This window comes from Oncorhynchus tshawytscha, linkage group LG33 (genome assembly GCF_018296145.1).
Source record: "Oncorhynchus tshawytscha isolate Ot180627B linkage group LG33, Otsh_v2.0, whole genome shotgun sequence".
NCBI classification, from domain to species: domain Eukaryota; kingdom Metazoa; phylum Chordata; class Actinopteri; order Salmoniformes; family Salmonidae; genus Oncorhynchus; species Oncorhynchus tshawytscha.
The window spans coordinates 48,842,049-48,863,148 of record NC_056461.1 but is presented as its reverse complement, the minus strand read 5'-3'; the positions used below and the strand labels follow the sequence as shown (position 1 = coordinate 48,863,148).

The 21,100-nt window shown below is 48.4% G+C and overlaps 1 protein-coding gene across 1 annotated transcript in view; it reads left to right on the top strand.

Moving 5' to 3' along the window:
- Positions 1–21,100, top strand: part of paxbp1 (PAX3 and PAX7 binding protein 1) — a 51,110-nt gene that overhangs the window by 11,573 nt on the left and 18,437 nt on the right. Inside the window, exons 5-10 of the mRNA XM_042311245.1 lie at positions 339–442; positions 1,081–1,181; positions 1,868–2,011; positions 4,700–4,889; positions 5,760–5,883; positions 18,075–18,186. Coding sequence (XP_042167179.1) covers positions 339–442; positions 1,081–1,181; positions 1,868–2,011; positions 4,700–4,889; positions 5,760–5,883; positions 18,075–18,186 — 775 coding nt within the window. The remainder of the gene's footprint in view (positions 1–338; positions 443–1,080; positions 1,182–1,867; positions 2,012–4,699; positions 4,890–5,759; positions 5,884–18,074; positions 18,187–21,100) is intronic.

Sequence of the window (21,100 nt, the reverse complement as noted above, 5' to 3'; positions counted from 1 at the left end):
ACTACTACTACTACTACTACTATTGGTAGACTGACCCAGAAAGACTCACAGCTGTAATCGCTGCCAAAGGTGATTCTAACATGTATTGACTCAGGGATGTAATTTTCAAACATTTCTAAAAACAGCTTTTCAATTTGTCTTTATGGGGTATTGTGATGTCATTATGGGGTATTGTGATGTCATTATGGGGTATTGTGATGTCATTATGGGGTATTGTGATGTCATTATGGGGTATTTTGTGTAGGTGGGAGAGATTTTTGTGGAATAAGTCAATGGGAATGAATACATTCTGGAGGCTCTGTAACCACATTCCCCACCCTCTCTCTCTCCTCTACTAGGTATAGAGGGTAGTGATGACGAGGCGTTGGATACTGGAGGTCAGGATGAGGAGGTGTCACGCTGGGAACAGGAGCAGATACGCAAAGGGATAAGTATCCCCCAGGTAACACACACACACACACACACACCAGCATCCCCCTAGGTAACACCAACATCCCCCAGGTAACACCAACATCCCCCAGGTAACACACACACACACCAACATCCCCCTAGGTAACACCAGCATCCCCCTAGGTAACACCAACATCCCCCAGGTAACATCCCCCAGGCACCAGCATCCCCAGGTAACACCAGCATCCCCCAGGTAACACACACCCCCAGCACCCATCCCCCCTAGGTAACACCAGCATCCCCCAGGTAACACCGCAACATCCCCCCTAGGTAACACCAACATCCCCCAGGTAACACCACATCCCCCACGCACCAGCATCCCCCTAGGTAACACCAACATCCCCCTAGGTAACACCGGCATCCCCCCTAGGTAACACCAACATCCCCCCAGGTAACACCAACATCCCCCCAGGTAACACCACATCCCCCCACACACCAACATCCCCCTAGGTAACACCAGCACACCAACCCCCCTAGGTAACACCAACATCCCCCTAGGTAACACCAACATCCCCCCTAGGTAACACCAACATCCCCCCTAGGTAACACTAGGTAACACATCCCCCCCCAGGTAACACCAACAGCATCCCCCAGGTAACACGCAACACCCCCTGATGATGATGTTGGTAGGTCCAGTCCTGCCAGCCCGACCGGTGGCGTGTACTACACAGCAGCACTACCCCCAGCAGTAAGCTCACCACAGCCTGCCCCCCTACAGCAGCAAGCCTGAGGTGCACACTGGTCAACAGTGCCCCCTGACCTCTCCCTGTCACTACTGACCTGGTCAAGACACGCCTCAGAGACAGGTACCTGACTGATCCAGTACACTACCCCCCTAATGGTGACCTCTCACTACTGACCTGGTCAAGACACGCCTCAGAGACAGGCACCTGACTGATCCAGTCACTACTGACCCTAATGGTGACCTCTCACTACTGACCTGGTCAAGACACGCCTCAGAGACAGGCACCTGACCGATCCAGTACACTACTGACCCTAATGGTGACCCTCCCTGACCTGGTCAAGACACGCCTCAGAGACAGGTACCTGACTGATCCAGTACCCCCTACGGTGTCACTACTGACCCTAACGGTGATCACCCCCTAGTGTCACTACTGACCCTAACAGTGACCTCTCACCCCCTAAGGTGACCTCTCACTACTGACCCTAACGGTGATCACCTGTCCCTGACCTGGTCAAGACACGCCTCAGAGACATCCTCCAGGTAACACACGCACCAGCATCCCCAGGTAACACGCACACCGTAGATATGATGATGATGTTGTTGAGGCACCTAGGTGACCTCCAGTCTCACACGCCTCAGAGACAGGCACCTGCCAGCCAGACTAATGGTGACCTCTCACAACGGTCAAGCGTGAGACTACCACATCCAGCAGCTGGTGACCTCTCACTACTGACCCCAGCAGCCCTACAGCTCTACCTACAGCCTGCCCTACTCCTACAGCAGCAAGCCTGAGGGTTGCACACTGGTCTACAGTGCCCCTGGCGGTGACCTCTCACCTGTCACTACTGACCTGGTCAAGACACGCCTCAGAGACAGGTACCTGACTGATCCAGTACACTACTGACCCTAATGGTGACCTCTCACTACTGACCTGGTCAAGACACGCCTCAGAGACAGGTACCTGACTGATCCAGTACACTACTGACCCTAACGGTGACCTCTCACTACTGACCCTAACGGTGACTGACCCTCGGTGACTACTGACCCTAACGGTGACCTCTCACTACTGACCCTAACGGTGACCTCTCGGTGACTACTGACCCTAACGGTGACCTCTCACTACTGACCCTAACGGTGACCTCTCACTACTGACCCTAACGGTGACCTCTCACTACTGACCCTAACGGTGACCTCACTCACTGACCCCACTACTGACCCTAACGGTGACCTCTCACTACTGACCCTAACGGTGACCTCTCACTACTGACCCTAACGGTGACCTCTCACACTGACCCTAACGGTGACCTCTCACTACTGACCCTAACGGTGACCTCTCACCACTGACCCTAACGGTGACCTCTCACTACTGACCCTAACGGTGACCTCTCACTACTGACCCTAACGGTGGGTGACCTCTCACCACTGACCCTAACGGTGACCTCTCACCACTGACCCTAACGGTGACCTCTCACTACTGACCCTAACGGTGACCTCTCACCACTGACCTGGGTAAGACACGGTGCCTTTGGAGAGACTTCAGCACCTTCACTTTTTCCACATTTTTGTTAAGTTACAGCCTGAATTATTATTACTTAATTATTAATTAATTCATTATTACTTATTCTAAATTGTATTCAGTATTTTTTTTCCCCTCATCAATTGCCACAGAATACCCCATAAAGACTGTTCTATAAATAAAAAACAGGGATAAAAAGCATTTAAATACATTTTCAGACCCTTTTATTCAGTACTTTGTTGAATCACCGTTGGCAGTGATAACAGCCTCAAGTCTTCTTGGGTATGACTCAATAAGCTTGGCACACCTGTATTCGGGGAGTTTCTCCCATTCTTCTCTGCAGATCCTCTCAAACTCTGTCAAGTTGGATTGGAAGTGTCGCTGTACAGCTATTTTCAAGTCTCTCCAGAGATGTTCGATTGGGTTCAAGTCCGGATACTGGCTGGGCCACTCAAGGACATTCAGAGACTTGTCCCGAAGCCACTCCTGCGTTCCCTCGATCCTGTCTAGTCTCCCAGTCCCTGCTGCTGAAAAACATCCCCACAGCAGGATGCTCCTACCACCATGCTTCACCGTAGGGATGGTGCCAGGTTTTCTCCAGATGTGACGCTTGACATTCAGGCCAAATAGTTCAATCTAGGTTTCATCAGACCAGAGGATCTTGTTTCTCATGGTCTGAGGTGCCTTTTGGCAAACTCCAAGCGGGCTGTCATGGATGCCACTTCTCAGTAAAAGCTATGTCTGGCCACTCTACCATAAAAGCCTGATTGGCAGAGTGCTTCAGAGATGCTTGTCCTTCTGGAAGGTTCTCCCATCTCCACAGAGGAACTCTGGAGCTCTGTTAGTGACCATTGGGTTCTTGTTCACCTCCATGACCAAGGCCCTTCTCCCCCGATTGCTCAGTTTGGCCGGGCGGCCAGCTCTAGGAAGAGTCTTGGTGGTTCCAAACTTCTTCCATTTAAGAATGATGGAGGCCACTGTGTTCTTGGGACCTTCAATGCTGCAGACATTTTTTGGTACCCTTGCCCAGATCAGTGCCTCGACACAATCCTGTCTCGGAGCTCTATGGACAATTCCTTCGACCTCATGGCTTGGTTTTTGCTCTGATGTGCACTGTCAACTGTGGGACCTTATATAGACAGGTGTGTTGCCTTTCCAAATCATGTCCAATCGATTGAATTTACCACAGGTGGACTCCAGTCAAGTTGTAGAAACATCTCAAGGATGATCAATGGAAACAGGACGCACCTGAGCTCAATATCCAGTCTCTTAGCAAAGGGTCTGAATACTTATGTAAATAAGGTGTTTCTGGTTTTTTGTTTTTTTAAACCTTTTTTTATTATGGGCTATTGTGTGTAGATTGAGGGATTCAAAAAAATATATTTATGTTTATTTATATATATATATATATATAAGGCTGTAACGTAACAAAATGTACCTTCCTGATCTCTACTCCAGCGGTTCTCTACTCGTGGGTCGCGACCCAAATTAGGTTTTGAATGAGTCTCGAGTGTCTGAATTAAGTCAAATAAAAAATATTATTGTAAAAAAAAATATATATTTTAAATACTCCAGTCTTGAAGTTACACGACTTTCTACCAGGTAGAAATTAAAATGGTCAAATTAATGTCATTTAAATAATGACATCTGAACTATTTTTCTTCAAATCACCGCATGTTATTAGCAGCGCCATTTAGCGTATTTGGTGGATTAGCATTCAGCGAAAGCTTAGCATTATAGACAATGGAAAGGTGGGACCGTTCCCTCTTTCATATCACTGGTACATTTACTAAGAATATAACGGTAAGTCATTTTTCCGTAGTTTCTTTTGGTCAGTCCTGTATTCTGCTCCAGTCCTGATAAAAGCGGGTTTATAGTTAGCCTGATCACAGCTCTGTCGACCAATAGAATGCCACATCAGTTGTTAGACCTACTGTAAACCTGCGTGGGTTAATTTCACAGCAGTCTCTCTCTCCTGTCTGTCTGTTAGGGCTCAGATCCACTCAACTCACCCGGTCTGTCTCGTGTGTCTTCTTCTTTCTCTCTAGGCTGAGCCAGATGCGTGTGGGGCATGATGCTAATGCTAAGCGCTACGATCAGATCCAGGAAGAACTCGAGGCAGCTCAGAACACCATTCGCCGGCTCGAGGGTTCATCCAATGACGACGCAGAACAGTATAAATTCTTGCAAGAGATGCGAGGGTATGTTCGAGACTTGCTTGAGTGTTTCGGTGAAAAGGTAAGGGAGAAATTCTCTGCCTCTCTTCTTCGTTTTATGTTTTTTTTCTCTCTTTCGTTGTGGGTTAATATAAAAAACCATTTTTTAAAATTAGAAACATAACAAATTTGATATGAACTTTGATGTAAAAAAAAATAAGTTAATTTCTGCTTTAAATGAGATGCCTTTTTAAAAAAATGTTATTTTTTTAGTTTAGAGCTATTTATTTGTTGCAGTATACTTCCACTTGGTTGATCTTTAACTGAATGTCTCTGATCCTCATAGTGAGTGTCTCTATTACAACTATTAACCGCTACAATATTTATCATAAACTATAACGTTTTATTTAATCTTAACATCTGACTGGTGTTAGTTCTACAGCAGGTGTTTTCTAGGTGTGACTCCAGAGAGGGGAGGAGGAGTCTCGATGAACCTTCTAGCTAAACTGACCATCAGCTTCTTTCTCTCTCCTAACACTCACTTCCTCCTTCAGCTCTTCCATAGTGGAATGATGCATGATGGTCAATGGAGTCTCTTTGGTGTGGGGGGTTGAGGGCATTGTGATTTTTAAAACTCACTCGACTGCGCAGTTTAAACTGTTTAGTGAAGGAAACCTGAAATATGATGTTGGACGTGGTCCCGTTTTTATAGATTTAGAATGAACAGACTAAACCTCCGATTTGAAAAATAAACTACAACATTTAACTTTGACTGATATTCCTGTCTATAGTCACACCTCTCACCACAATTGGACGTGTCAACCTGTCAGTCAAGCGTCTCTCTCGGGCCCTTGCACCAATGAGGTCTCCCGGTGACCCGGCGGTCGGTCAGCCTGAGCAGGGCGTGTTCTGTGTGGAGGTCGGAGGTGACGTTTGGGCGTGTATGTTTCAGGTTCCCACCGTGGCGGAGCTGGAGGGCAACATGCACCAGTTACTAAGGCAACGGGCCTGTCGGCTGGTCCAGCGGCGCCAGGATGATATTAAAGATGAATCGGCGGAGTTTGCCAGCCTTTCAAGTCAGTCCATCTTGAAGGTTTTTATTATTTACTTGAACGGCCTCGTTGGTTCTCTCTCTGTGTGTGTGTGTGTGGTGGTTGTGTGTGTGTGTACGTGCGAACCCCCAAACCCTTCTCATGTCTTCCTCTGTCTCCCTGTGTCTCTGTCTGTCTCCCTGTGTCTCTGTCTGTCTCCCCCCCGTGTGTCTCTGTCTCTCCACCCTGTCTGTCTCCCCGTGTGTCTCTGTGTGTCTCTGTCTCCCCCCGTGTGTCTCTGTCTCCCCGTGTGTCTCTGTGTGTCTCCCCCGTGTGTCTCTGTGTCCCCCCCGTGTGTCTCTGTCTCCCCCGTGTGTCTCTGTGTCTCCCCCGTGTGTCTCTGTCTCTCTTCCCCCGTGTGTCTCTGTGTCTCTTCCCCCCGTGTGTCTCTGTCTCTCTCCCCCCGTGTGTCTCTGTCTCTCTCCCCCCCGTGTGTCTCTGTCTCTCTTTCCCCCGTGTGTCTCTGTCTCTCTTCCCCCCCGTGTGTCTCTGTCTCTCTCCCCCCGTGTGTCTCTGTCTCTCCTCCCCCCCGTGTGTCTCTGTCTCTCTCCCCCCGTGTGTCTCTGTCTCTCCCCCCGTGTGTCTCTGTCTCTCCCCCCGTGTGTCTCTGTCTCTCTCCCCCCGTGTGTCTCTGTCTCTCTCCCCCCGTGTCTCTGTCTCTCTCCCCCCGTGTGTCTCTGTCTCTCTCCCCCGTGTGTCTCTGTCTCTCCCCCCCGTGTGTCTCTGTCTCTCCCCCGTGTGTCTCTGTCTCTCTCCCCCGTGTCTCTGTCTCTCCCCCCCGTGTGTCTCTCTCTGTCTCTCTCCCGGTGTGCCTGTCTCCCCGTCTGTGAGTGGTGTGAGCCTCGTTGTCAAGTGAGCTTGGTGAGAGAGGGAGACGTGAGCTTTGTTCCGAGTCCTGACCGCACAGTGTGATGTGTAAAGGTTGACGCTGTTTCTGCTCCTCCATCTGTTGTGGCTCAGATGACTGTTAGACAGAACCACAGATGGTCTGTCTGTAGTTGTCCGTAGACCTGTAGTCCTTTTATATCACTGACCGAAAAAGACTATGACCGCAATGTCAGTGAGATTCAGACAGGTCCTAAAGTGAATGCTAATTAATAGGATGGTGCTCACCACAGACGGACAGGTAAGTGTGTTAAGTGGATTCAAGACAGTTCTGTGTCTCAGTGATGATCCAAGCAGAACAACAATGCCATTACGACAGTAGACCAGGACAGTAGACCAGGACAGTAGCCCAGGACAGTAGACCAGGACAGTGAATGTTTCTGCATTAGGACAGTAGACCAGGACAGTAGACCAGGACAGTAGACCAGGACAGTGAATGTTTCTGCATTAGGACAGTAGACCAGGACAGTAGACCAGGACAGTGAATGTTTCTGTATTAGGACAGTAGACCAGGACAGTAGACCAGGACAGTAGACCAGGACAGTGAATGTTTCTGCATTAGGACAGTAGACCAGGATAGTAGACCAGGATAGTAGACCAGGACAGTGAATGTTTCTGCATTAGGACAGTAGACCAGGACAGTAGACCAGGACAGTAGACCAGGACGGTGAATGTTTCTGCACCAGGACAGTAGACCAGGACAGTAGACCAGGACAGTGAATGTTTCTGCATTAGGACAGTAGACCAGGACAGTGAATGTTTCTGCATTATGACAGTAGACCAGGACAGTGAATGTTTCTGCATTGTGACAGTAGACCAGGACAGTAGACCAGGACAGTGAATGTTTATGCATTAGGACAGTAGACCAGGACAGTAGACCAGGACAGTAGTCCAGGACGGTGAATGTTTCTGCACCAGGACAGTAGACCAGGACAGTAGACCAGGACAGTGAATGTTTCTGCATTAGGACAGTAGACCAGGACAGTGAATGTTTCTGCATTAGGACAGTAGACCAGGACAGTAGACCAGGACAGTAGACCAGGACAGTGAATGTTTCTGCATTGTGACAGTAGACCAGGACAGTAGGCCAGGACAGTGAATGTTTCTGCATTAGGACAGTAGACCAGGACAGTGAATGTTTCTGCATTAGGACAGTAGACCAGGACAGTAGACCAGGACAGTGAATGTTTCTGCATTAGGACAGTAGACCAGGACAGTAGACCAGGACAGTAGACCAGGACAGTGAATATTTCTGCATAATGACAGTAGACCAGGACAGTGAATGTTTCTGCATTAGGACAGTAGACCAGGACAGTAGACCAGGACAGTGAATGTTTCTGCATTAGGACAGTAGACCAGGACAGTAGACCAGGACAGTGAATGTTTCTGCATTGTGACAGTAGACCAGGACAGTAGACCGGGACAGTAGGCCAGGACAGTGAATGTTTCTGCATTAGGACAGTAGACCAGGACAGTAGACCAGGACAGTAGACCAGGACAGTGAATGTTTCTGCATTGTGACAGTAGACCAGGACAGTAGACCAGGACGGTGAATGTTTCTGCATTAGGACAGTAGACCAGGACAGTAGACCAGGACAGTGAATGTTTCTGTATTAGGACAGTAGACCAGGACAGTAGACCAGGACAGTGAATGTTTCTGCATTAGGACAGTAGACCAGGACAGTAGACCAGGACAGTGAATGTTTCTGCATTAGGACAGTAGACCAGGACAGTAGACCAGGACAGTGAATATTTCTGCATAATGACAGTAGACCAGGACAGTGAATGTTTCTGCATTAGGACAGTAGACCAGGACAGTAGACCAGGACAGTGAATGTTTCTGCATTGACAGTAGACCAGGACAGTAGACCAGGACAGTGAATATTTCTGCATAATGACAGTAGACCAGGACAGTGAATGTTTCTGCATTAGGACAGTAGACCAGGACAGTAGACCAGGACAGTGAATGTTTATGCATTGACAGTAGACCAGGACAGTAGACCAGGACAGTGAATGTTTCTGCATTGTGACAGTAGACCAGGACAGTAGACCAGGACAGTGAATGTTTCTGCATTGTGACAGTAGACCAGGACAGTGAATGTTTCTGCATTGTGACAGTAGACCAGGACAGTAGACCAGGACAGTGAATGCTTCTGCATTAGGACAGTAGACCAGGACAGTAGACCAGGACAGTGAATGTTTCTGCATTAGGACAGTAGACCAGGACAGTAGACCAGGACAGTGAATGTTTCTGCATTAGGACAGTAGACCAGGACAGTAGACCAGGACAGTAGACCAGGACAGTGAGTGTTTCTGCATTGGGACAGTAGACCCGGACAGTAGACCAGGACAGTGCATATTTATGTATTAGGACAGTAGACCGGGACAGTGAATGTTACTGCATTGGGACAGTAGACCAGGACAGTGAATGCTTCAGCATTAGGACTTTAGACCAGGACAGTGAATGCTTCTGCATTAGGACTTTAGACCAGGACAGTGAATGTTTGTGCATTAGGACAGTAGACCAGGACAGTAGACCAGGACAGTGAATATTTCTGCATAATGACAGTAGACCAGGACAGTGAATGTTTCTGCATTAGGACAGTAGACCAGGACAGTAGACCAGGACAGTAAACCAGGACAGTAGACCAGGACAGTGAATATTTCTGCATTAGGACAGTAGACCAGGACAGTAGACCAGGACAGTAGACCAGGACAGTAGACCAGGACAGTGAATATTTCTGCATTAGGACAGTAGACCAGGACAGTGAATGTTTCTGCATTGTGACAGTAGACCAGGACAGTAGACCAGGACAGTGAATGTTTCTGCATTGTGACAGTAGACCAGGACAGTGAATGTTTCTGCATTGTGACAGTAGACCAGGACAGTAGACCAGGACAGTGAATGTTTCTGCATTGGGACAGTAGACCAGGACAGTAGCCCAGGACAGTGAATGTTTCTGTATTAGGACAGTAGACCAGGACAGTAGACCAGGACAGTAGACCAGGACAGTAGACCAGGACAGTGAATGTTTCTGCATTGTGACAGTAGACCAGGACAGTAGACCAGGACAGTGAATGTTTCTGCATTGGGACAGTAGACCAGGACAGTAGCCCAGGACAGTGAATGTTTCTGTATTAGGACAGTAGACCAGGACAGTAGACCAGGACAGTAGACCAGGACAGTAGACCAGGACAGTGAATGTTTCTGTATTAGGACAGTAGACCAGGACAGTAGACCAGGACAGTAGACCAGGACAGTGAATGTTTCTGCATTAGGATAGTAGACCAGGATAGTAGACCAGGACAGTGAATGTTTCTGCATTAGGACAGTAGACCAGGACAGTAGACCAGGACAGTAGACCAGGACAGTGAATATTTCTGCATTAGGACAGGAGACCAGGACAGTGAATGTTTCTGCATTATGACAGTAGACCAGGACAGTAGACCAGGACAGTGAATGTTTCTGCATTGTGACAGTAGACCAGGACAGTAGACCAGGACAGTGAATGTTTCTGCATTAGGACAGTAGACCAGGACAGTAGACCAGGACAGTAGACCAGGACAGTGAATGTTTCTGCATTAGGACAGTAGACCAGGACAGTAGACCAGGACAGTGAATGTTTCTGCATTGACAGTAGACCAGGACAGTGAATGTTTCTGCATTAGGACAGTAGACCAGGATAGTAGACCAGGATAGTAGACCAGGACAGTGAATGTTTCTGCACCAGGACAGTAGACCAGGACAGTAGACCAGGACAGTGAATGTTTCTGCATTAGGACAGTAGACCAGGACAGTAGACCAGGACAGTGAATGTTTCTGCATTAGGACAGTAGACCAGGACAGTAGACCAGGACAGTAGACCAGGACAGTGAATGTTTCTGCATTGTGACAGTAGACCAGGACAGTAGACCGGGACAGTAGGCCAGGACAGTGAATGTTTCTGCATTAGGACAGTAGACCAGGACAGTGAATGTTTCTGCATTAGGACAGTAGACCAGGACAGTAGACCAGGACAGTGAATGTTTCTGCATTAGGACAGTAGACCAGGACAGTAGACCAGGACAGTGAATGTTTCTGCATTAGGACAGTAGACCAGGACAGTAGACCAGGACAGTGAATATTTCTGCATAATGACAGTAGAACAGGACAGTGAATGTTTCTGCATTAGGACAGTAGACCAGGACAGTAGACCAGGACAGTAGACCAGGACAGTGAATGTTTCTGCATTGTGACAGTAGACCAGGACAGTAGACCGGGACAGTAGGCCAGGACAGTTAATGTTTCTGCATTAGGACAGTAGACCAGGACAGTAGACCAGGACAGTAGACCAGGACAGTGAATGTTTCTGCATTGTGACAGTAGACCAGGACAGTAGACCAGGACGGTGAATGTTTCTGCATTAGGACAGTAGACCAGGACAGTAGACCAGGACAGTGAATGTTTCTGCATTAGGACAGTAGACCAGGACAGTAGACCAGGACAGTGAATGTTTCTGCATTGACAGTAGACCAGGACAGTAGACCAGGACAGTAGACCAGGACAGTGAATATTTCTGCATAATGACAGTAGACCAGGACAGTGAATGTTTTTGCATTAGGACAGTAGACCAGGACAGTAGACCAGGACAGTAGACCAGGACAGTGAATGTTTATGCATTGACAGTAGACCAGGACAGTAGACCAGGACAGTGAATGTTTCTGCATTGTGACAGTAGACCAGGACGGTGAATGTTTCTGCATTAGGACAGTAGACCAGGACATTAGACCAGGACAGTGAATGTTTCTGCATTGTGACAGTAGACCAGGACAGTGAATGTTTCTGCATTGTGACAGTAGACCAGGACAGTAGACCAGGACAGTGAATGCTTCTGCATTAGGACAGTAGACCAGGACAGTAGACCAGGACAGTGAATGTTTCTGCATTAGGACAGTAGACCAAGACAGTAGACCAGGACAGTGAATGTTTCTGTATTAGGACCGTAGACCAGGACAGTAGACCAGGACAGTGAATGTTTCTGCATTAGGACAGTAGACCAGGACAGTAGACCAGGACAGTAGACCAGGACAGTGAGTGTTTCTGCATTAGGACCGTAGACCAGGACAGTAGACCAGGACAGTGCATATTTATGTATTAGGACAGTAGACCGGGACAGTGAATGTTACTGCATTGGGACAGTAGACCAGGACAGTGAATGCTTCTGCATTAGGACTTTAGACCAGGACAGTGAATGCTTGTGCATTAGGACAGTAGACCAGGACAGTAGACCAGGACAGTAGACCAGGACAGTGAATATTTCTGCATAATGACAGTAGACCAGGACAGTAGACCAGGACAGTAGACCAGGACAGTGAATGTTTCTGCATTGACAGTAGACCAGGACAGTAGACCAGGACAGTGAATGTTTCTGCATTGTGACAGTAGACCAGGACAGTAGACCAGGACAGTGAATGTTTCTGCATTGTGACAGTTGACCAGGACGGTGAATGTTTCTGCATTAGGACAGTAGACCAGGACAGTAGACCAGGACAGTGAATGTTTCTGCATTGTGACAGTAGACCAGGACAGTGAATGTTTCTGCATTGTGACAGTAGACCAGGACAGTAGACCAGGACAGTGAATGTTTCTGCATTGGGACAGTAGACCAGGACAGTAGACCAGGACAGTGAATGTTTCTGTATTAGGACAGTAGACCAGGACAGTAGACCAGGACAGTAGACCAGGACAGTAGACCAGGACAGTGAATGTTTCTGTATTAGGACAGTAGACCAGGACAGTAGACCAGGACAGTAGACCAGGACAGTAGACCAGGACAGTGAATGTTTCTGCATTAGGATAGTAGACCAGGATAGTAGACCAGGACAGTAGACCAGGACAGTGAATGTTTCTGCATTAGGACAGTAGACCAGGACAGTAGACCAGGACAGTGAATATTTCTGCATTAGGACAGGAGACCAGGACAGTGAATGTTTCTGCATTATGACAGTAGACCAGGACAGTAGACCAGGACAGTGAATGTTTCTGCATTGTGACAGTAGACCAGGACAGTAGACCAGGACAGTGAATGTTTCTGCATTAGGACAGTAGACCAGGACAGTAGACCAGGACAGTAGACCAGGACAGTGAATGTTTCTGCATTAGGACAGTAGACCAGGACAGTAGACCAGGACAGTGAATGTTTCTGCATTGACAGTAGACCAGGACAGTGAATGTTTCTGCATTAGGACAGTAGACCAGGACAGTAGACCAGGACAGTAGACCAGGACAGTGAATGTTTCTGCATTGTGACAGTAGACCAGGACAGTAGACCAGGACAGTGCATATTTCTGCATTAGGACTTCAGACCAGGACAGTGAATGCTTCTGCATTAGGACTTTAGACCAGGACAGTGAATGCTTCTGCATTAGGACAGTAGACCAGGACAGTGAATGTTTGTGCATTAGGACAGTAGACCAGGACTGTGAATATTTCTGCATTATGACAGTAGACCAGGACAGAAGACCAGGACAGTGAATGCTTCTGCATTAGGACAGTAGACCAGGACAGTGAATGTTTGTGCATTAGGACAGTAGACCAGGACAGTGAATGCTTCTGCATTAGGACAGTAGACCAGGACAGTAGACCAGGACAGTGAATGCTTCTGCATTATGACAGTAGACCAGGACAGTAGACCAGGACAGTGAATGTTTCTGCATTATGACAGTAGACCAGGACAGTGAATGCTTCTGTATTAGGACAGTAGACCAGGACAGTAGACCAGGACAGTAGACCAGGACAGTGAATGTTTCTGCATTTGGACTTTAGACCAGGACAGTGAATGCTTCTGCATTAGGACTTTAGACCAGGACAGTAGACCAGGACAGTAGACCAGGACAGTAGACCAGGACAGTGAATGTTTCTGTATTAGGACAGTAGACCAGGACAGTAGACCAGGACAGTGAATGTTTCTGTATTAGGACAGTAGACCAGGACAGTAGACCAGGACAGTAGACCAGGACAGTAGACCAGGACAGTGAATGTTTCTGCATTAGGATAGTAGACCAGGATAGTAGACCAGGATAGTAGACCAGGACAGTAGACCAGGACAGTGAATGTTTCTGTATTAGGACAGTAGACCAGGACAGTAGACCAGGACAGTAGACCAGGACAGCAGACCAGGACAGTGAATGTTTCTGCATTAGGACAGTAGACCAGGACAGTAGACCAGGACAGTGAATATTTCTGCATTAGGACAGGAGACCAGGACAGTGAATGTTTCTGCATTATGACAGTAGACCAGGACAGTAGACCAGGACAGTGAATGTTTCTGCATTGTGACAGTAGACCAGGACAGTAGACCAGGACAGTGAATGTTTCTGCATTAGGACAGTAGACCAGGACAGTAGACCAGGACAGTAGACCAGGACAGTGAATGTTTCTGCATTAGGACAGTAGACCAGGACAGTAGACCAGGACAGTGAATGTTTCTGCATTGACAGTAGACCAGGACAGTAGACCAGGACAGTGAATGTTTCTGCATTAGGACAGTAGACCAGGACAGTAGACCAGGACAGTGAATATTTCTGCATTAGGACAGTAGACTGGGACAGTAGACTGGGACAGTAGACCAGGACAGTAGACCAGGACAGTGAATGTTTCTGCATTAGGACAGTAGACCAGGACAGTAGACAAGGACAGTGAATATTTCTGCATTAGGACAGTAGACTGGGACAGTAGACCAGGACAGTAGACCAGGACAGTGAATGTTTCTGCATTGTGACAGTAGACCAGGACAGTAGACCAGGACAGTAGACCAGGACAGTGAATGTTTCTGCATTATGACAGTAGACCAGGACAGTGAATGCTTCTGCATTAGGACTTTAGACCAGGACAGTGAATGCTTCTGCATTTGGACAGTAGACCAGGACAGTGAATGTTTGTGCATTAGGACAGTAGACCAGGACGGTGAATATTTCTGCATTAGGACAGTAGACCAGGACAGTGAATGTTTCTGCATTAGGACAGTAGACCAGGACAGTGAATGTTTCTGCATTAGGACAGTAGACCAGGACAGTAGACCAGGACAGTAGACCAGGACAGTAGACCAGGACAGTAGACCAGGACAGTGAATGTTTCTGCATTAGGACAGTAGACCAGGACAGTGAATGTTTCTGCATTAGGACAGTAGACCAGGACAGTGAATGTTTCTGCATTAGGACAGTAGACCAGGACAGTGAATGTTTCTGCATTAGGACAGTAGACCAGGACAGTAGACCAGGACGGTGAATGTTTATGCATTAGGACAGCAGACCAGGACAGCAGACCAGGACAGCAGACCAGGACAGTAGACCAGGACAGTGAATGTTTCTGCATTCTGACAGTAGACCAGGACAGTGAATGTTCATGCATTAGGACAGTAGACCAGACAGTAGACCAGGACAGTGAATGTTTCTGCATTTGGACAGTAGACCAGACAGTGAATGTTTCTGCATTAGGACAGTAGACCAGGACAGTGAATGTTTCTGCATTATGACAGTAGACCAGGACAGTAGACCAGGACGGTGAATGTTTCTGCATTATGACAGTAGACCAGGACAGTAGACCAGGACGGTGAATGTTTCTGCATTAGGACAGTAGACCAGGACAGTAGACCAGGACAGTGAATGTTTCTGCATTTGGACAGTAGACCAGGACAGTAGACCAGGACAGTGAATGTTTCTGCATTCTGACAGTAGACCAGGACAGTGAATGTTCATGCATTAGGACAGTAGACCAGGACAGTAGACCAGGACAGTGAATGTTTCTGCATTTGGACAGTAGACCAGGACAGTAGACCAGGACGGTGAATGTTTCTGCATTAGGACAGTAGACCAGGACAGTAGACCAGGACAGTGAATGTTTCTGCATTATGACAGTAGACCAGGACAGTGAAGGGGTTTAGATTCGTCAGTTCGGCTGATAATTATTAACTTGCATTTATAAATAAAGCACTATCTGATCCTGGTGTCAAATGCAGAAATGGCTTTTTCATGAAAAATGTATTCCATATTTATTTAGTCAGTACAATGATTTGTAGGCTTAGAGGTGGGGGCGTTGTCTAGAATTTGAGCCGTGTTGGGGAGTAGTCTAGAATTGAGCCAGGTGGAGGTGGAGGGCGTAGTCTAGATTTGAGCCAGGTGGAGGGCGTAGTCTAGAATTGAGCCGGGAGGGGAGTAGTCTAGAATTGAGCCAGGTGGGGGTGTAGGCGTAGTCTAGATTTGAGCCAGGTGGAGGGCGAAGTCTAGAATTGAGCCGGGTGGGTGCGTAGTCTAGATTTGAGCCAGGTGGGTGCGTAGTCTAGATTTGAGCCAGGTGGGTGCGTAGTCTAGATTTGAGCCAGGTGGGTGCGTAGTCTAGATTTGAGCCAGGTGGGGGCGAAGTCTAGATTTGAGCCGGGTGGGTGCGTAGTCTAGATTTGAGCCAGGTGGGTACGTAGTCTAGATTTGAGCCAGGTGGGTGCGTAGTCTAGATTTGAGCAGGTGGGGGCGTAGTCTAGATTTGAGCCAGGTGGGGGCGTAGTCTAGATTTGAGCCAGGTGGAGGTGGGGGCGTAGTCTAGAATTGCGCCAGGTGGAGGTGGGGGCGTAGTCTAGATTTGAGCCAGGTGGAGGTGGGGGCGTAGTCTAGATTTGAGCCAGGTGGGGGTGGAGGCGTAGTCTAGATTTGAGCCAGGTGGGGGTGGGGGCGTAGTCTAGATTTGAGCCAGGTGGGGGTGGGGGCGTAGTCTAGATTTGAGCCAGGTGGGGGTGGGGCGTAGTCTAGATTTGAGCCAGGTGGAGGCGTAGTCTAGATTTGAGCCAGGTGGAGGCGTAGTCTAGATTTGAGCCAGGTGGAGGCGTAGTCTAGAATTGAGCCAGGTGGGTGTGGGGGTGTAGTCTAGATTTGAGCCAGGTGAGGGTGGGGGCGTGGTCTAGAATTGCGCCAGGTGGGGGGTGGGGGCGTAGTCTAGAATTGCGCCAGGTGGAGGCGTAGTCTAGATTTGCGCCAGGTGGAGGCGTAGTCTAGATTTGCGCCAGGTGGAGGCGTAGTCTAGATTCGAGCCAGGTGGAGGCGTAGTCTAGATTTGAGCCAGGTGGAGGCGTAGTCTAGATTTGAGCCAGGTGGAGGCGTAGTCTAGATTTGAGCCAGGTGGAGGCGTAGTCTAGATTTGAGCCAGGTGGAGGCGTAGCCTAGATTTGAGCCAGGTGGAGGCGTAGCCTAGATTTGAGCCAGGTGGAGGCGTCGTCTAGATTTGAGCCAGGTGGAGGCGTCGTCTAGATTTGAGCCAGGTGGAGGCGTCGTCTAGATTTGAGCCAGGTGGAGGCGTCGTCTAGATTTGAGCCAGGTGGGGGCGTAGTCTAGATTTGAGCCAGGTGGGGGCGTCGTCTAGATTTGAGCCAGGTGGAGGCGTCGTCTAGATTTGAGCCAGGTGGGGGCGTAGTCTAGATTTGAGCCAGGTGGGTCGTCGTCTAGATTTGAGCCAGGTGGGGGCGTAGTCTAGATTTGAGCCAGGTGGGGGCGTCGTCTAGATTTGAGCCAGGTGGAGGCGTCGTCTAGATTTGAGCCAGGTGGGAGGCGTCGTCTAGATTTGAGCCAGGTGGAGGTGGGGGCGTAGTCTAGATTTGAGCCAGGTGGAGGTGGGGGCGTAGTCTAGATTTGAGCCAGGTGGAGGTGGGGGCGTAGTCTAGATTTGAGCCAGGTGGAGGTGGGGGCGTAGTCTAGATTTGAGCCAGGTGGGGGGCGTAGTCTAGATGTGAGCCAGGTGGGGGCGTAGTCTAGATTTGAGCCAGGTGGGAGGCAGTCTAGATTTGAGCCAGGTGGGGGCGTAGTCTAGATTTGAGCCAGGTGGGGGCGTAGTCTAGATGTGAGCCAGGTGGAGGCGTAGTCTAGATGTGAGCCAGGTGGGGGCGTAGTCTAGATTTGAGCCAGGTGGGGGCGTAGTCTAGATTTGAGCCAGGTGGGGGCGTATCTAGATTTGAGCCAGGTGGGGGCGTAGTCTAGATTTGAGCCAGGTGGGGGCGTAGTCTAGATTTGAGCCAGGTGGGGGGCGTAGTCTAGATTTGAGCCAGGTGGGGGCGTAGTCTAGATTTGAGCCAGGTGGGGGCGTAGTCTAGATTTGAGCCAGGTGGGGGCGTAGTCTAGATTTGAGCCAGGTGGGGGCGTAGTCTAGATTTGAGTCAGGTGGGGGCGTAGTCCAGATTTGAGCCAGGTGGGGGCGTAGTCTAGATTTGAGCCAGGTGGGGGAGATCTCTGTCCCGTCCTCAGGTCTCTAACCTTTCACCTGTCTCTTCCAGGTAAGGCTGTGATGGCACCTAACCTCATGTCTGTTGACTCATTTGGGAGAGACAGGACAGTCTATCAGGAGCACGCCAGACAGAGAAGGATCGCTGAACGGGAAGCCAGACGGTACGATGCTACATTACATAGGAATATTCAGTCAGTTTAAATGTTAGTTTTATTTATTTTATTTCACCTTCACATTAACCAGGTTGTTAAGTTGAGAACAAGTTCTCATTTACAATTGTGACCTGGCCAAGATAAAGCAAAGCAGTGTGACACAGACAACAACACAGAGTTACACATGGAATAAACAAACATACACTCAATAACACAGTAGAAAAGAAAGTCTATATACAGTGTGTGCAAATGGTGTGAGGCAATCAATAGACCATAGTAGCGAAACTATGTTGTTGAGGTGAGGGCTGTCTATCAGGAGAACTCCAGATGGGAGGATTGCAGAGCGGGAGACACGAGGGTACTACCCTTAGCTGTCGGTCTAATCCTAAATGGCACACTATTCCCTAAATAGTGCACTACTTTAGACCAGAGCCCTATGGCATCCTATTCCCTATATAGTGCACTACTTTAGACCAGAGCCCTATGGCATCCTATTCCCTATATAGTGCACTACTTTAGACCAGAGCCCCATGGCACCCTATTCCCTATATAGTGCACTACTTTAGACCAGAGCCCTATGGCATCCTATTCCCTATATAGTGCACTACTTTAGACCAGAGCCCTATGGCATCCTATTCCCTATATAGTGCACTACTTTAGACCAGAGCCCTATGGCATCCTATTCCCTATATAGTGCACTACTTTAGACCAGAGCCCTATGGAAAACCTATTCCCTATATAGTGCACTACTTTAGACCAGAGCCCTATGGCACCCTATTCCCTATATAGTGCACTACTTTAGACCAGAGCCCTATGGAAAACCTATTCCCTATATAGTGCACTACTTTAGACCAGAGTCCTATGGAACCCTATTCCCTATATAGTGCACTACTTTAGACCAGAGCCCTATAGAACCCTATTCCCTATATAGTGCACTACTTTAGACCAGAGCCCTATGGAACCCTATTCCCTATATAGTGCACTACTTTAGACCAGAGCCCTATGGAACCCTATTCCCTATATAGTGCACTACTTTAGACCAGACCCTATAGGTGTCTAGCTGGAGCGCAGACATCTGAAATATCATTTTAACCTCTCTGGGATATGTGGGACGGCGTCCCACCTGGCCATAAACCAGGGAAAATGTGCCAAATTCAAATAAATTACTATAAAAATCCAACTTTCATTTAATCACACATGCAAGATAGCAAATTAAAGCTACACGTGTTGTGAATCCAGCCAACATGTCAGATTTGAAAAGGGCTTTTCGGCAAAAGCAAACAATGCTATTATCTGAGGACAGCACCTCCGTAAAAGAGAGAACATTTCAACCCTGCAGGCGCGACACAAAACGCAGAAATAAACATATAAATCATGCCTTATCTTTGAGCTTCTTCTGTTGGCACTCCAATATGTCCCATAAACATCACAAATGGTCCTTTTGTTCGATTAATTTCGTTATATATATATATATATATATGTCCATTTATTTGGAGCATTTGATCCAGAAAAACACCAGGTTCCAACTTGCGCAACATGAATTCAAAAGTTACTTGTTAACTTTGCCAAAACATTTCAAACTACTTTTGTAATACAACTTTAGGTATTTTTAAAAGTAAATAATCGATAAAATTGAAGACTGGATGATCTGTGTTCAATACAGGAAGAAAACAAACTGTAGCTTTCTGGTCACGCGCCTCTATCTAACAGTACACTACAAGTGACCCTCGTTCAAGATGGCCGCACTTCTTCATTACACAAAGGAATAACCTCAACCAATTTCTACAGACTGGTGACATCCAGTGGAAGCGATAGGAACTGCAAGAACGTCCCTTAGAAATCTGGATTCCCCATGAAACCTCATTGAAAAAAGTGACCTTAAAAAATAAAAATCTGAATGGTTTGTCCTCGGGGTTTCGCCTGCTAAATAAGTTCTCTTATACTCACAGACATGATTCAAACAGTTTTAGAAACTTCAGAGTGTTTTATATCCAAATCTACTAATAATATGCATATCTTATCTTCTGGGGATGAGTAGCAGGCAGTTGAATTTGGGCATGCATTTCATCCGGATGTGAAAATACTGCCCCCTGTCACCAAGAAGTTAAACTATACTGTCCTCTAGTGTTAAATTGTAGTTATCACATGTTTAATGTCCTTATCATATCAAACATGCTGTGAATACAACCCCCCCTTACCATAGTCTTGTCCCCTTGAGGTGTGTCTCATTATGGATTGGTGAAAGTCGATAGCTGGTAGGCGTCCATCACTGAAAGAGAGGAGGTCACTACATTATTGATAGCAGTTCTGAATGACTCAAACTGGTTTTATCACTACAACAATGTCAAACCAAAAAGAAGTTGAACCATTTGGTTGCAGAGGGATTTATCCTTGAAAAGTTTAGATTTTTAAATGCTGAAGGTATCTCCAGACTTACTTATGCAGCCCAGTGCCCTACACCAGTCCCCTACACGCGGCCCGGTCCCCTACACCGGTCCCCTACACGCGGCCCGGTGCCCTACACGTGGCCCGGTGCCCTACACGCGGCCCTGTGCCCTACACGCGGCCCGGTGCCCTACACGCGGCCCGGTCCCCCACGCGGCCCGGTCCCTACACGCGGCCCGGTCCCCTACACGCGCCCGGTCCCCTACACCGGTGCCCTACACGCTGCCCGGTGCCCTACACCGGTCCCCTACACGCGGCCCGGTCCCCTACACGCTGCCCGGTGCCCTACACGCTGCCCGGTGCCCTACACGCGGCCCGGTGCCCTACACCGGTCCCCTACACGCGGCCCGGTGCCCTACACGCGGCCCGGTGCCCTACACGCGGCCCGGTCCCCTACACGCGGCCCGGTCCCCTACACGCGGCCCCCTACACGCGGCCCGGTCCCCTACACGCGGCCCGGTGCCCTACACCGGTCCCC